General features: G+C 37.5%; 1 protein-coding gene across 1 annotated transcript in view; it reads left to right on the top strand.

The window, feature by feature from the left end:
- The first annotated feature begins 3,027 nt into the window (after window positions 1–3,027).
- Window positions 3,028–14,079, top strand: part of CAPN3 (calpain 3) — a 59,441-nt gene continuing 48,389 nt past the window's right edge. The window contains exons 1-3 of the mRNA XM_072427638.1: window positions 3,028–3,686; window positions 13,475–13,526; window positions 13,621–13,739. Coding sequence (XP_072283739.1) covers window positions 3,435–3,686; window positions 13,475–13,526; window positions 13,621–13,739 — 423 coding nt within the window. The 5' untranslated portion in view covers window positions 3,028–3,434. The remainder of the gene's footprint in view (window positions 3,687–13,474; window positions 13,527–13,620; window positions 13,740–14,079) is intronic.

The raw sequence follows: 14,079 nt of genomic DNA on the forward strand, positions 1-14,079 counted from the left end.
TTCCAAAAGACTGGGTGTATAATATGGGTAATTCAAGTGGTAGTGGTGGAATTCAAATATTTGTGGTTGGAGATAAAAAATGGAGGACACTATGCAGTTTAAGCAAAAAAATCCAGTAGTGGAAAAGTTTTTTTTGGCATTTTTTGGCTTTTTGTATTTTTTGTTTAGTTCCACATTAAGTCTTTTCATTAAATAATTCCTTATGTTTGTATGCTTTAGTTTTGTTAAAAAATGTTTTGCTTATTTGGTTAAATGTACGGTTTTCATTATTAACTTCCCCACATATAACACACTGGGTCTAACTTAATAAAGCTCTCCAAGAATGGAGAAGATAGACTATCTTGAGAGAACCTGGGATATCCAGAAAACCTGGAATGGATCTGGTACTGGATTAAAAACTTTTTCTCAACTAAGAGCAAATGATTTTAAGAAATCCATTCCATGTTTACTGGGATCAACCAGGTTCCCCCTTGATAGTCTACCTTCTCCAGTCTTGGAGAGCTTTAATAAATTAGGACCATTGTCTGGACTTTGCATTTCTGCAAGCTTTAGTATAGCCAAGAAAATGTAAAATTTTGGTTGTATTTGAGTACTAGACATTTTCAAAGGTGCCAAGTCACCTTACCTCACAATCTTGTCTGAGTAAATGCGGAGTTATCAATTCTGTCCCCTGTCCTGTGACCAATCTTGCTTCCTATATGTGTCTCTGCTGTCATTCAATCACTCACCTTTATTCTGGTAATTTCGGCCTTGGACAGAAGTGGTAACCCACCATAATAAGAAATATTTGCAATATTTATGTTTTGTTATTAACAAAACAAAAAACTATTCTAATAAATTCTTATATTCTGAATGACAATTTGCGCCTTAATATTGCACTAATTTGACAAATTGTACTAGAGATGGAAAAACAAGAGAGGCGCAGAGTGACGTCGGTGTAGTCTTAAGTTGTATGAGTCAACCATTGCTGAGCCATATGCTTCAATATTGTTTCCACCATTACAACAGTCATCCCGCTCCGTGAATACTGATTCTTATCTGATAATTTTATTTTATTTGTTTATTTCCCAGATGTTCTTTTAGGTAAGTATGACCTTAACTGTGTATTTTCTATAACTGGTATATTTAATGGCATCAAATAGTTTGACTTTGATGACTATCATTTCTTGTTTGGTCTTAGATTCAAATGAAATAAATCCATAATGAGTGCGAAAAAGCAAACAAATATTTTGCATTTCTTTAGTATTACCAAAGATAATGCAACTAATGATAATATTAGGAATAGTAATACTTCACTTAACCATGAGCTAATCAATGAATCAGAGCCTCCACAGTCCTTGTCACCATTAGGAAGATCATTATTTTACAAACGTATTTATCTTTTAAAAAAATTCATATTAATGGTCCGCAGAATTTAAAATGATGAATTTAGTGGTCTGTAAGGTCCGAAAGGTTGGTCACTGCTGCCACTGAATTCCATCATCCCACACAGCAGCCGCTGAAACACTCGCAGCGCTGATTCTTAAGAAAACAACGTCCGCACATTTGACAGCTGAAGGCAGTAAATGGTACTTGTAGCACTCACTTCCACCCCTATTCATTACCTTTGGAGCTGCTGCTGGGAGATACTACCATATATCTTCTCTCGAGAGGTAGTGATTCCTGGCGTGAGGAAGCCTTAAAAACTGAATGACAAGTCTTGCGCATAGTGCTGAGCCCCTTTATATTTACTCTAAAGCACAATAAACAAAACTGAACTAACTTCAACTGATCCGTTATGGGTAATTATTCCAGCCATTGTAATGGAAGTAGTATACCTAATGCTGACATGGGTTTATGTGCATGCACATTGACACTGAATATTTAATCAAAGCCTTCCAAAGAATTGGGAACAGACATAAACACACAGCATACTATTACCTACTGCTAGAAATGGAATAGCAGCCAGCTCATAAAAGGAGACCTGCTCAGAGCTTCCTGTTCATATGATAGGACTGGCAGCTGTTTATAAAAAGAATTATCCACAAGGTAAGATTCCAACCATAGTCATAAGATCATTAAGACATGGGCCTTATGTTCAACTGAAGGTCATCGATCTCAAAAAATCTTTGTATCACTTTCATGTACACAGTCATCTAAAACTGACAATTCAATGTAATAATGAACAGCGTAAATTTCTATAGTAAAGCAACCCTGATGTGTAAACCATATTTTATTTGTGATATAAGTCACGCTGTCTGAAGGAGAAAGCAGAGGTTACATCTTTAATTGTGCTGCTTTTTTTTTACTGTCCTATTTACAGGCCAGGGACAGGTCCATCTGAGCTCAGAGAAAGTAGACTGACTGACTGACTGCTAGCCATCGAACTGAGAAAATTTAGCGTCAGAAAAATGTAGAATGGGGGGAAATCTTGGGATTAAAATTATTATTACAGCAAAAACTGGTTCTGTTATTCATTCTTTTATTTATGTTTGGCAAGATTTTTGCTTTAAGGTTTGTGGAAGCTATCATATGTCTGCAGGTATCCTTCAATAATTTGAGTGTAATGCTTTATGAATATACATCCAAGTTTTCCAAAAATCAAAGTTAGAGAATATACCTCCATACATGAATACTTTCCCATGCGGCAGTTCACCAATTGGTTAAAATAACATTCTAAACCCTCATCTATAACTATCCAGATCCAGTTTAATATGATAATAAATTTAGTATTATGTATCTTTTATAACTAAGTTTTGTTGGGTTTTTCAACATAATTTCCCACTCATGTCATTTTGATAATTCCAGTGCAGTGCAGTTTACAGTAAACTGAGATCCGCCTGGATTAATAAAGTTATTTAACGCCAGACTGTGCAGGAAAAGGCCATATACACACAGGCAAGTCTTGATTTTTACAGTGCTGTAGAGTTTTTAGAAATATGATGAGGGTACATGACAGTGATGGCTTCATTAGCCCCACACAATAGTGCACTATGCATTCATTCGGTGGTATAGGATTAGTGTATACAGTCTGTTTAGAAAGGCCTGTGACCTATTCTGTTGACAACAGTTTTTAAAAGAATGAATCCCTTCTGCTGAGATAGAACAAGCCTGGCTGGGATTTGTTTTACATGGTAAAGCAGGACAAATCAAAATGCAAAACTAGAGAAGAAAATTATAGCAAACCATTGCTCTCAGTGTTTCTCTGTTTCATATTCATTTATCGCCATGGCTCACATACATTCTGGAAGAAATCAAACATACTAATGCCAGTAATGAGTCATATGACCACCAGTCCTTGGGGTCAATGTTGCAAATAATGATAGCTAATTGGACACTTGTATACTATTCTACCACGCTGTAGCCAAAAAAGGAATTATCTGGTTGGATTTATGCCTAATGCACATTGAAGAGGCTGATTAGTAGTGCCACCCACCAAAATCCTGTACGAAGCTATGCCTTTCATCCCTTCGGGGTTCTTTTGTGACCGGGTGATTCGGGAAAGAGATCGGCGTAATGGAGAAGGATCCCTGAACAAACCTCTAAAATTTGAAGGACAGGATTTTGTGACCTTAAGGAAGGAGTGCCTTAGCAAGAAAAAATTGTTTGAAGATGACATCTTCCCATCTGGTGGCCAGTCTTTGGGCTACAAGGAGTTTGGACAGAAGTCCACCAAGGTGAAGAGCATTGTTTGGAAAAGACCCAAGGTTAGACGGTTATTTTAAAGTTGTTTTTGGTCATATTGGACATGTTTTCTTCTCCCTTTGTTTAATTGGTTGAAACACGTGTAAAACATTTATTTAATTGATACTTTTTTTACTTTACGAGAGATATAATGCTTGGACATATCACATACAGCATCTGGTGTATCATGAAAGAATAGAATTTCTATGTATTTTTCATATTAAAGATTTGTTGCAAAATAAATCTGCATAATAGGCTGCTAAACTCCATTCTTCTAAAGTTTTATCTATGTATGCCAAAAGTTTAAAACTGGTGTTTGGCTCTACCGTGTTACTACAACCATAACTATTCAAACACAAAATGCTATGCTGCACAGTTTTATTATTAAGTCTTAATATGCACAATTCATAACAATATACAAAAAATTTCATAAAAACCTGAAAGAGTAGGATTGGTTACACAGATGATTTTGTTTAGAGGGTAAAAGATTTAGGTAGCACAATAAATTTTGTAGATGAAATTGTATTTGACAGATGATTAGCACAAAGATTTAAACTCTGAAAAAGTAAAAAAAAAGCAACATGAAAACCAATCTTATTGGGATCTTTTGTTGTAGGTGCCACTTTACGGGCAGAATTTGTTAGGGTGGGCACATTCTTCTGCAACCTGCAACATATTCTTTTTATCAGTGAGAAGGAAATATCAACATTGAGCTTTATGTCGTATCTAAAGGCAAAATAACAACTGATGGAAATATGTTCTATGGTAATGATGGCACTGTTTGTTAAGTGTTGTGGCAGATTAGATCATTGTAGACATAATAACTATTGTGATGGATTACCTCACAATGAGGCTAAGTTACCTATCACTAACAGTTCATTTTTATATATCAAGCAGCCAGAATGTTGGATGCAGCATGCAGTCATACATTCACTATAGTCATCAATGTGTTATACATTGTTATATATTGTTTATTCTACAAACACTCTAAATTGGGCAGAATAAATCAGATTATTTCCGGTTTGTTAATAAAGAGTTTGAATATGATCATAGTGACCAGTTATAGGGTCAAATGAACAGATGATTTTGTGATTAACCCTACAAAAGAGCTACAAAAAATGACCCAATAACTGTTTTGTACACTCCTAAAGTAATCCAACAATTACGTGATCCAACAATTAGTATTTACATATTCCAAGCACTAAATGATCTTTAAAAAGCCCACACAGACGTCTGTAGCTTCAGACACAGGGGATTTATTCATCCTTAAAGTTCAAAGCAGAACCATCAAAGTTACTGAAGTATTAGTCTCATAAACTCAGCTCAGAAGTGATTCTAAATACTAGATGCTAGTGAAAACACAGTGCCAGTGTTTTGGAAATGTTGATTTGGGAAAATGATCACCTAGAGGTGATCTTGGCTATAATTCATATAATTAATTTTCTTCTTGTCACTAGCCCCAAACAAGCATGTATATATTGGGTGTAAAGAATCCTGATGTGTACATATCAGTTCTTGGCCAAAAACTCACCATAAGTTCAACACAAATGGGCTGATAGGACCAGAGGTTTTACATTCATGATTGCAATGGTAGCTCTCAATTTGTATCATGGCAGGTTCCTCTTAGATGAAAAATCTTAATCTACACTGACTTAGTGTTTGCCTGCAGGTGTAGCCCATTATGACCCTCTAGTATGGCCAGTATGAATTTTCTCAACCATGAGTTATTTTGCTTATGGTGGTGGGAGGATGTGGTAGCTTAGCTACATAGCTAAGGTCAGCTTGGGGAATTTGTTGGTATTCTAGACAGAAGATTGTCACCCAGTCTGGAAAGTCTGCTGATCCCATGTCTGTGGCCAACTTACTAGTGTAAAATATATCACCACCGGGTTACTCATAGGGTGCTTAAAGGTGAACTAAACTGAATTAGTAAAAAAAAAAAAAACACTTACCTTCAATCCCACAGTGCAGTCCGACTTTGCTCTGGGGGTGTCCTGCATCAGGTCCCGCGTTGTCCCGTCATTCTTCCCAGAGCCATCTTATGCTCTTCTTCCTGGTTCTTAATCCTACATCACCCGACCCAGGCATGAGATCGGGTGACAAAAACAAATTTGCCGTTCTCACTGCTCATGCGCCAGATTGGCAAATTTTTCTGTTTGAGCGAAAAGTCTCCTTCTGCGCATACCCGAGATACTTGGGCATGCGCAGAAGGAGCACCCATGAGCCTCGCGCGATGCCTGACGTAGGTATAGCACAGCTCTAGATGTTTTAAAACCAACCATCCAACCAGATGCCTTCAGGGAGTTTCCTAAGGTTAGGTTTGACATTAAACAGAAAAAAACAACAATTACTACTCATAGTTTTGATACATGAAAAAATGCATGGTTTGTTGCATTCTTCTTTACTCTTTTTAGTTAATTTATGTATGTATGTAAAGCAAATTAACCTTTCATTAATAATATTATTATTATTATGCAGTAAGGCTCCCTAAGAGTGAAAATATGTTTCTTATTTCTGTGCTAGTACCGTAGTCTTATATCAAACTTCCCCATGTCAACAGTCTATTGGGTTTCCGGGATGCTGACCTTCATCAGTCCAATATCACCCGCACAGTAACAACTACAGTTCTCCAATCAATATTGCCAATTCCTATTAAGAAGGGGTGATGACTGGAAAACTGTGCGGGGGAGGGGCATTTTGGACCACTGAAAATCTGGACCCTTGGACAATGTGGGCCTGATTTATTAAAACTCTTCAAGGCTGGAGAAGATACACTTTCATCAGTGAACCCGGGTGATCCAGCAAGCCTGGAATGCATCTTGTCCATGATTGAAAACATTTGCTAACAAATACCAAATGACTTTAACCCCCTAACCGCTAAGCCCGTAATTTCTCGCACTAAATATTTTTGCTCTTTTGGTTAACCAAAAAAAAAAATTTCATGAAAACCTGTGACGCTTTTGGAACAGAAATCTAGAAATCAGTGTAACGCTCAGGTGGTTAAGGAAATCCATTCCATGTTTGTATGCACACATCATTGGTTGTAAAATGTATTGATTGTGGGTAGGTGGCATTTTATTTTCACCTTTCATATCGATGGGAATCAGCCAAAGTCTGACACACAGGAGGCCACACAGGGATAACAAGTCCCATCCTCGTACTATTGTCCATTGTCAATGCATTCCAAACTGCTAAGCACATTTAGAAAATGGCTTTTCCACTGAACTCTGGGAGACCGGAACATTATCAACAAACTCCCTTTTTACTATTTCGTTATATAATTGTTAAACTACAAAGTCAGTTTTTATCCCTTGGTTATACAATAATTAAAACATCACAAACAAGAGGAATCACACAACTGTAACATAAAATGCAATGTAAGTTGCATGACAATCTATATTTTTCCTATTTTACAAGCTTTATTACATTTTTAGAAATATTCTTTAAAAAACATTTTATATAACTTACAATATACGCAAATACAAAAAACTGCCTACAAAAAAATTAATATTCCATTTTTTTACCTGGTCAAATAAATATGTGAAGGTGATACTGTTTAAAACGTTTTGTTGGAATAACATTGTGTAATATTAGGCAATTTTCTGTGGTATTGTCATTCAATATCACAAATGTAATTACAACAGTTTAACAGTTTCTTGGGATTAACTACAAATATTCAATGTATAATTTACTTGCTCGAAAACTGATCTGTAACTGAGTTACAATGAATTTACGATTGTCTCTAACCAAAATATCAGTCGTAACAGTAGTACTATTTTTAGCTATTTACCATATAAAAAACATTTCGCCAGATCAATTTTAGATTGAGATTCTGCCAAAATCAAATATGATTGTAAATTGAATTGTCTTGATAAGTTTTGACTGATTTAGCTTACTCCACCTAAAAACATAGGCAAAACTAGAAGCGGGTATGCAAATAAAAAAAGGACTGTTACTGAGAGGTGGGCAGGATTTAGGGTATAGGAAGCTGCCAAGGTTTTCCCACCTTTTCCAGGGCCCCAGCTGACAAGGGTTGCAGGGGATGTACTTTTTCTTTTCTAGGCCCTCATTTTGTCTAAATCTTTTCTGGGGGGATAAGGGGAAAAGCTGTTGCAGATATAAAAGTGTGTTAACTTACTTATAACTGCTTACTGCTAAGATCCATCTACACATATTTCATTAGGATGGGCAGCCTTATTGGCCAAAAGAAGACAGGTAGGGCTGGTAAGCGTTAGCACTAATGGAAAATTGAAAAGTTGTAATGGTCAGAATGGTTTTGAGATTGTGATAGGAAGTTGTGGAAGGCTGCAGCGATATTGTACAGGCATCTCAATAGGCCTGCAGCAGATCTCACCCTTCTTCCCACTCAGTGCCTGTAAACAGAACCTGCACAATCCTGGATCATTAGTTCATATCCACTTCCAGGAATGAAATTAAGTCACATTACTAAGCTCATGGCCGACCTTGCTGTAAGGTCTGTGTAATGATAGATGCTGGGAAAGTTGGGAGTGCAGTACTGAGCATGGGAAAATGCTATGTTATGAAGGCCCTCAAAGATGGGAGCACAGAGTATATTTAAAAGCATGTTAAAAAAAAAACCTCTGACAGATAAAAAAAAAACACCTATTAAAGGATTTCCTCAAAAATAAATATTTCAGTAGAATATAAAACAAAATCTAAATGTGCCCCTTGACTTGGAATGTGCACCATCTGATACCTCTAAATGTTGAAAGATTTGGCTGACAACTTAGATATCTATGTCTCCCAGTGTTATCTTAAATACCCCTTACTTCCGTATACCTAGGAATGCACCAATTTAGCATAAATGTTTCCATACAATTCCTTTAGTTTTTAAAGAACTTTTTAATTTAAACCAATTCTGCAAATTGAAGGAGTTTGTATACTCAAATCTTGGTGGCCCATGTCTTATACATCCACTTTGTTCCATTTCTGTAGCCTTTATCAGCAATGTTAGTATTTGATATGTTCTCTGCCATCCACTGTGGTTCCACCCTTTTGAAGCTGAGCCTGTGATAACATTGGGTTCAGAGAAAGTTACCAGACCATAGTAGGACACCCAACACCCCTGGAAATGTCAAATTCCAAAGAAGCTTTCTGAAGCTACAGTGCTGGAAATAGGAGGAAGTAGGGGGTATGGGCTACTGGAGAAGTAAGTATAGCCCCTCTCTTCTTGCAGGGTACATTTAATTTTTCCCCCAATAGGATTTAATTAAGTCTGTTTTATGAATTAGTTCCTTTTACAAGAAAACCGTTTGTCCATATGGACCCAAATCTGCTGTGCTGGTGTCAATTTTGAGACTTTATAATGAAGATAAAAGAGAACCTCCTGACATTGTAATATAAGTATCTCCTACAATTGATACATTTGTATCTGTAACAAATGATACATTTGTATCTGTAACAAATGTATCATTTGTTACAGATAAAAATGTATCAATTGTAGGAGATACTTATATTACAATGTCAGGAGGTTCTCCTGTGCTGGGCTTCTTCTCAATGATTGCAGCTGTGGCTGCATTCATTGAGAAGAGCGTGCGATCCCCGGGGCACTAGAGGTTCAGGAAATCCTCCTGTTCGGCGAGAGCTCGACCTATCAGCGAATCAGAAGGCTGTTCTCGCTTACATTTTCCGTAAGCGAAAAAGGCCCGATTCGCCACGAGATCAAACGTAATATTCTCCCTTGCTCATCCCTAATCTCTAGATGGACAAACAAATAAAATCCTAATATTAACATCCAGTAATGTTTTTTTATCACTGTTCAATATATGCTTATAGTAAATTGTGCAGGATTCTGGTGATCTTTAAGCGCCTCATCTCTAGAATCCTCAGAGAGCCAATGAAATTGTCAGGTGGCTTATTCTCCAGAAAATATTAAATCTAAAAATGTTTTGATTGGACTGACTCTAAGAGGATTTAATCACAAACAAATACTAAACATATGCACAACGTGTGATATGAGACAACTGTTAAAAATCCCTGTGCTACAAGATATTCTGCAGCTGACTTGTAACATTTGGATGACTGCCATCCTTCTGTCCACTCTTACAGGAGTACAGCATAAGGCCATTGCTGGGTAAAAGAAGGGGAATGGGAAAGAAAAGGCTATCCATACTTCAGCAACCAAAGCTGTGTTTGCGTCTCTTTACTATTTAAATCCTATTGTTATATTTGTTACAAAATGCACATGCTGGTATATTGATCTTTTTTTAAATGTAATCCCCCTTAAAGTATTTTAGACTTCAGACACTCATAAATGCTACATTCAGATCACAGAGTTGGATACAGTGGAAAGCAGCCATTCCCAACCAGGGTTTCTTCTGAAGTTGCCATGCATTTCAGCAGTGACTGTCTGACTGCCCATAAGGCGATACCTGAATAGTTCCAGGACCAATGCCACTTGGCGGAGCAGCTCCTCCTCATTCCCTTGTCTTCCCATTAATTGTACCTAGCTTCTTCTGTAAGATGGACCTGGTGTATGCATTCAAGATCACCTTTTTGATTGAGTAGAAGATAATTAGAAAATAAATGGGTAGTCTTAGGAAAACATGTTACCAACTACCCTAGGGAGGCTAAGCTACTATAAAGGTTATTGTATTTATCTTACTTTTTTGCTCTCTAAACAACTTTAAGAATATAAGAAAGCTATTAAAATATTATTAATATTGTCAACAAAAATGTGTTATACAATAGATGTGATCTCCACCCAGTTCCTAGATAATCTAACAATCAGAGCTGCACTGCAGACTGTGACTAGTAGGCTGAACTGTGCTTTATATATATTCAATTAATTGTCTAGAATTAAATGGAACTGTTGTCATAGTTAGGTGCACAAGTAACTATTTACATAATATAGGAATATATACGACCGGGGCCCTTAAGCAGAGGTATCAGCAACATCCATATACCATGGGTATATGAGGACCAAATGATCTGTGTATTTGACTGGATGTCTGAATGAGGAAAAAAAGAAACATGATTCTCTTCAATACTAATCAGAAATCAAACTAAATAAATTAACTTGATGAGGTTTACTAAAGTTTAGGTTGTTCGTTTACCTGAATTGTTACTCTGCAAGGGAATTTTCACATATTTCAGTAAATGTGGTTGTGGGATAAATCACCCAATCTCGTGCAAGGAATGTAAAAAGCTTATTTTCTGCTTGTGCCTGACTTGATGGCTGAATAGGCACTGAGGGTCTGTACTGACCCTGTCAATGAGGGTTGTACAGAGACCTTACACATGGGGGTCTGTATTGAGGTCTGTCCAGGGGTCTGTATTGCAGTATGACAGTATAAAATGTCTATAATGGACATTTGTTACTGGGGTCTGCATTTGGGCTCTGTTACTGGGGTTAACGACCTGTACAGTACAGTACAGGTACAGTAACTGTACCTATGTCAGGATTTCTTCCAACAGGAACATGACTAGCATTGGCAACATACGGTAAAAAGCCGCACACTCTGGGATGTGTTAAAGGTGTTTTTTGAAAGTTAGTTCATACACAACACAGCAAACAGAGAATAGTGAATCGTGAACTATATACAATGGGCAAGAACATCAGGAGCAGGACATCAGAGGGCAACAAGGGTTTAGGTCCAAGGATACAGATACAGTGCAAACGCAAAAACGGCTTCTAAAGCCAGAAAATATAGGCCTGCTAATACAAACGTCAGGTGTTGCCAAGTCAGGAGGTAAATCTCCAGCAAGCCACCTGCTGGTTGCTAGTAGAAGTCATGCTAAACCACAGTTCCAATGCTATACCAACGGGTAGTATAGTGATCGGCAGGTATCGTGATAACCTATATTCAGTTTTAGTTCTGTAGATTGTGTGTTTGCGATTTACTATTTTTCTTTAGATATAATAAAACATGTATATTTTTCTCCTAGTTAGTTAGTTCCTTGGTATTATTATATAAAGTAAACAGAGCTATTAAAATAACATAATTTTAGTCAAACGTGAAGCTTTAAAACACCTGGTTAGGAAAGCTAAAAAAATGTGTACTTTAGCACAGTGGTCGCCAAACACTGCACAAAAGTTGTGTCCACAGCCCTGTGCTGCCGTTGCCCCAAGATTTATAGCAAGCAGGTTGTGTCCATATGGGGGACAGGATTAGCGGGGCAAGAGAAGGACCCCGCTGGGTGAGCACTGGCCAGAGCCGCAGACCACCAAAATTTTCTTGAGGACCACTGGTTGGGGACTGCTGCTTTAGCATGTGAAGGGTTTCTAAGGCCCTTTAATTGATGGTTCTGGTTCTTTGTAAAGTTGACATTAAAAACTGAGGAGCTGTAACACTGATGCTAATGTTTATTTTGTTTTTTGTTCAACACAGTCATGTGTGTATATGCTGATATGGCAATCACATAACTTTGTATATCTGTGAGTGTATCTGTGGGAGAAAAAGAAAAAGGGGGGGGGGCAGGTTTCTTAAGGCCAACCAGAGTTAAATTTTAAAACACAACATTTTATTGTTCCAACAACAAAATTTAAAATATTTAGAGCTGAATCCTGGGTTAACATCCAACCACTAGGTTTGCAAAAAATAGCAATATGGTTTAGTATCATACTGGGTTAGCGATGGTGGTAAGGTGTCCCACCCGACACGTATAGCCCAAACTGGGCTTCCTCAGGGGTAAGCGGAGACTTGGTATTATTGCTGGGGCTTTTTACCGCATTAAGAGCCTTGTGATACTGAATTGCTACTTATAAGTGATTTGATAGTAAAACCGATATCAGTTTGGCTGTACTGCTGGTGTTTCCAGATGTCCGAGTGGAGTGAACGGTGTGATAGAAGCTTGAAATGTTTGTTCCAGGACTTTCATATGCACAATGGTTATGACATCTCTGTCTGTCTTATTAGAAGTAAATGACAGTGATCCAGCAGGGGAAGATAAAGTGTTGTCTTCTCGTTTGGAGTATTTTTAATGTGGTATGTGGGTGAGCTGCGGATTTTATGTAATCACAGGCTGGGCAAATAGAAGTCCACTCCTCTTTGATTATCCATTGAGGCTATTCTTTCAGGTGGAACAAACTAAGAAATCACATCATTGTTTTGATAAACAAAGGATTGGCATGAGGTTTAGGGTTGGATTTGTATATCATTGACTGATTAGGGCCACTAATAAATGTAATAGCTGGCCCCTGGCTTTTCAAAAAAACATGATCTAGTGGCTGATTCAATCACAATAGCATCAGAGGTATAAAAATGCACACACATGCTGTAACCCTGCCCCTTCACTCACCAATCTTACAACCTCACCCCCACTGACAAACACACCCACCAGCCCCATCCTCCTCACACACCAGCCCCACCCCTGCGTAACACACACACCTGAATAAATTTATAAAACTGGTATTTACCTACACTAGGTTACAAAGTTTTGCAAGTGTAAATTGCCCTTTTTTTGCATTACAAAATCATATTCTTTTGTATAGCTGCTTATTACATTGATCCACTAAATGTGATGATCCTGCATCCTTCTTTCATCCCCAAACTTTTATTCCTCCTATGATCTGATGGAAAGCTGTTAGTGGATTACACATGCAGCCAGCAAAGTATTTTTTTCTGTGTCCATACCCGATGGTTGGAAAGACTGCTTCTTAGATGCTCTGGTCGGCTCTATGTATTGAGCTGTTGAGATGTAGAGAATGTGCACTATGCCAGGCTTTCCTGGCATGGATTTCTCTCTGCAGTGACTGGACATGTGTAACCTACCATGCCTCAAATTGCAGATTAAGATTGACAACCAGGACACATGTCAACATTTCAAGTAATCTGATTCTGTTAACCAGGCCAATTATTTGCACTTCACAACACACACAAATGTCAGTTTAATAGATGGGGGTTAGCTAAGTGATTATTTTGGAATGATGCAATTATCGTTTAAACAATCAGTAATGGAAGCATATTGGACTGACTTGAATATTTTTATTCCCAGGTGACTGTTGGTTTTTGGCTGCCATTGCTTGTCTAACTCTTAATGAAAAGTTACTTTTCCGTGTCATACCTCCAGACCAAAACTTTACTGATAACTATGCTGGGATATTTCATTTTCAGGTAAAAAATAATGTTATTTCCTATGAGCCTCAAAATATATATGTGAAGATCAATCAGTACATATACATGGTTATCTATGCATTGTAGGATTATACATGTTTATATGATGAGTGTGACCAGCTACCATCAACAATGAGTTGCCACCAGGTTGTTACACATATGAATGCGGGCTCCATATCTAACGACTGTTAAGTAATTAGTTAAGTTTAGTTGGTTTAATTTTTACTTTGTGTGTATTTTATCCCCGTTGCTTGGTGGGCTTCCTCCAAGTACACAGCTTTCAACTTACAATTCAACAGCATATTGACAACCAAACTGGCCATTAAATTAAAATTAAATA

The sequence above is a fragment of the Pyxicephalus adspersus genome, chromosome 12 (genome assembly GCF_032062135.1).
Source record: "Pyxicephalus adspersus chromosome 12, UCB_Pads_2.0, whole genome shotgun sequence".
Classification (NCBI taxonomy): domain Eukaryota; kingdom Metazoa; phylum Chordata; class Amphibia; order Anura; family Pyxicephalidae; genus Pyxicephalus; species Pyxicephalus adspersus.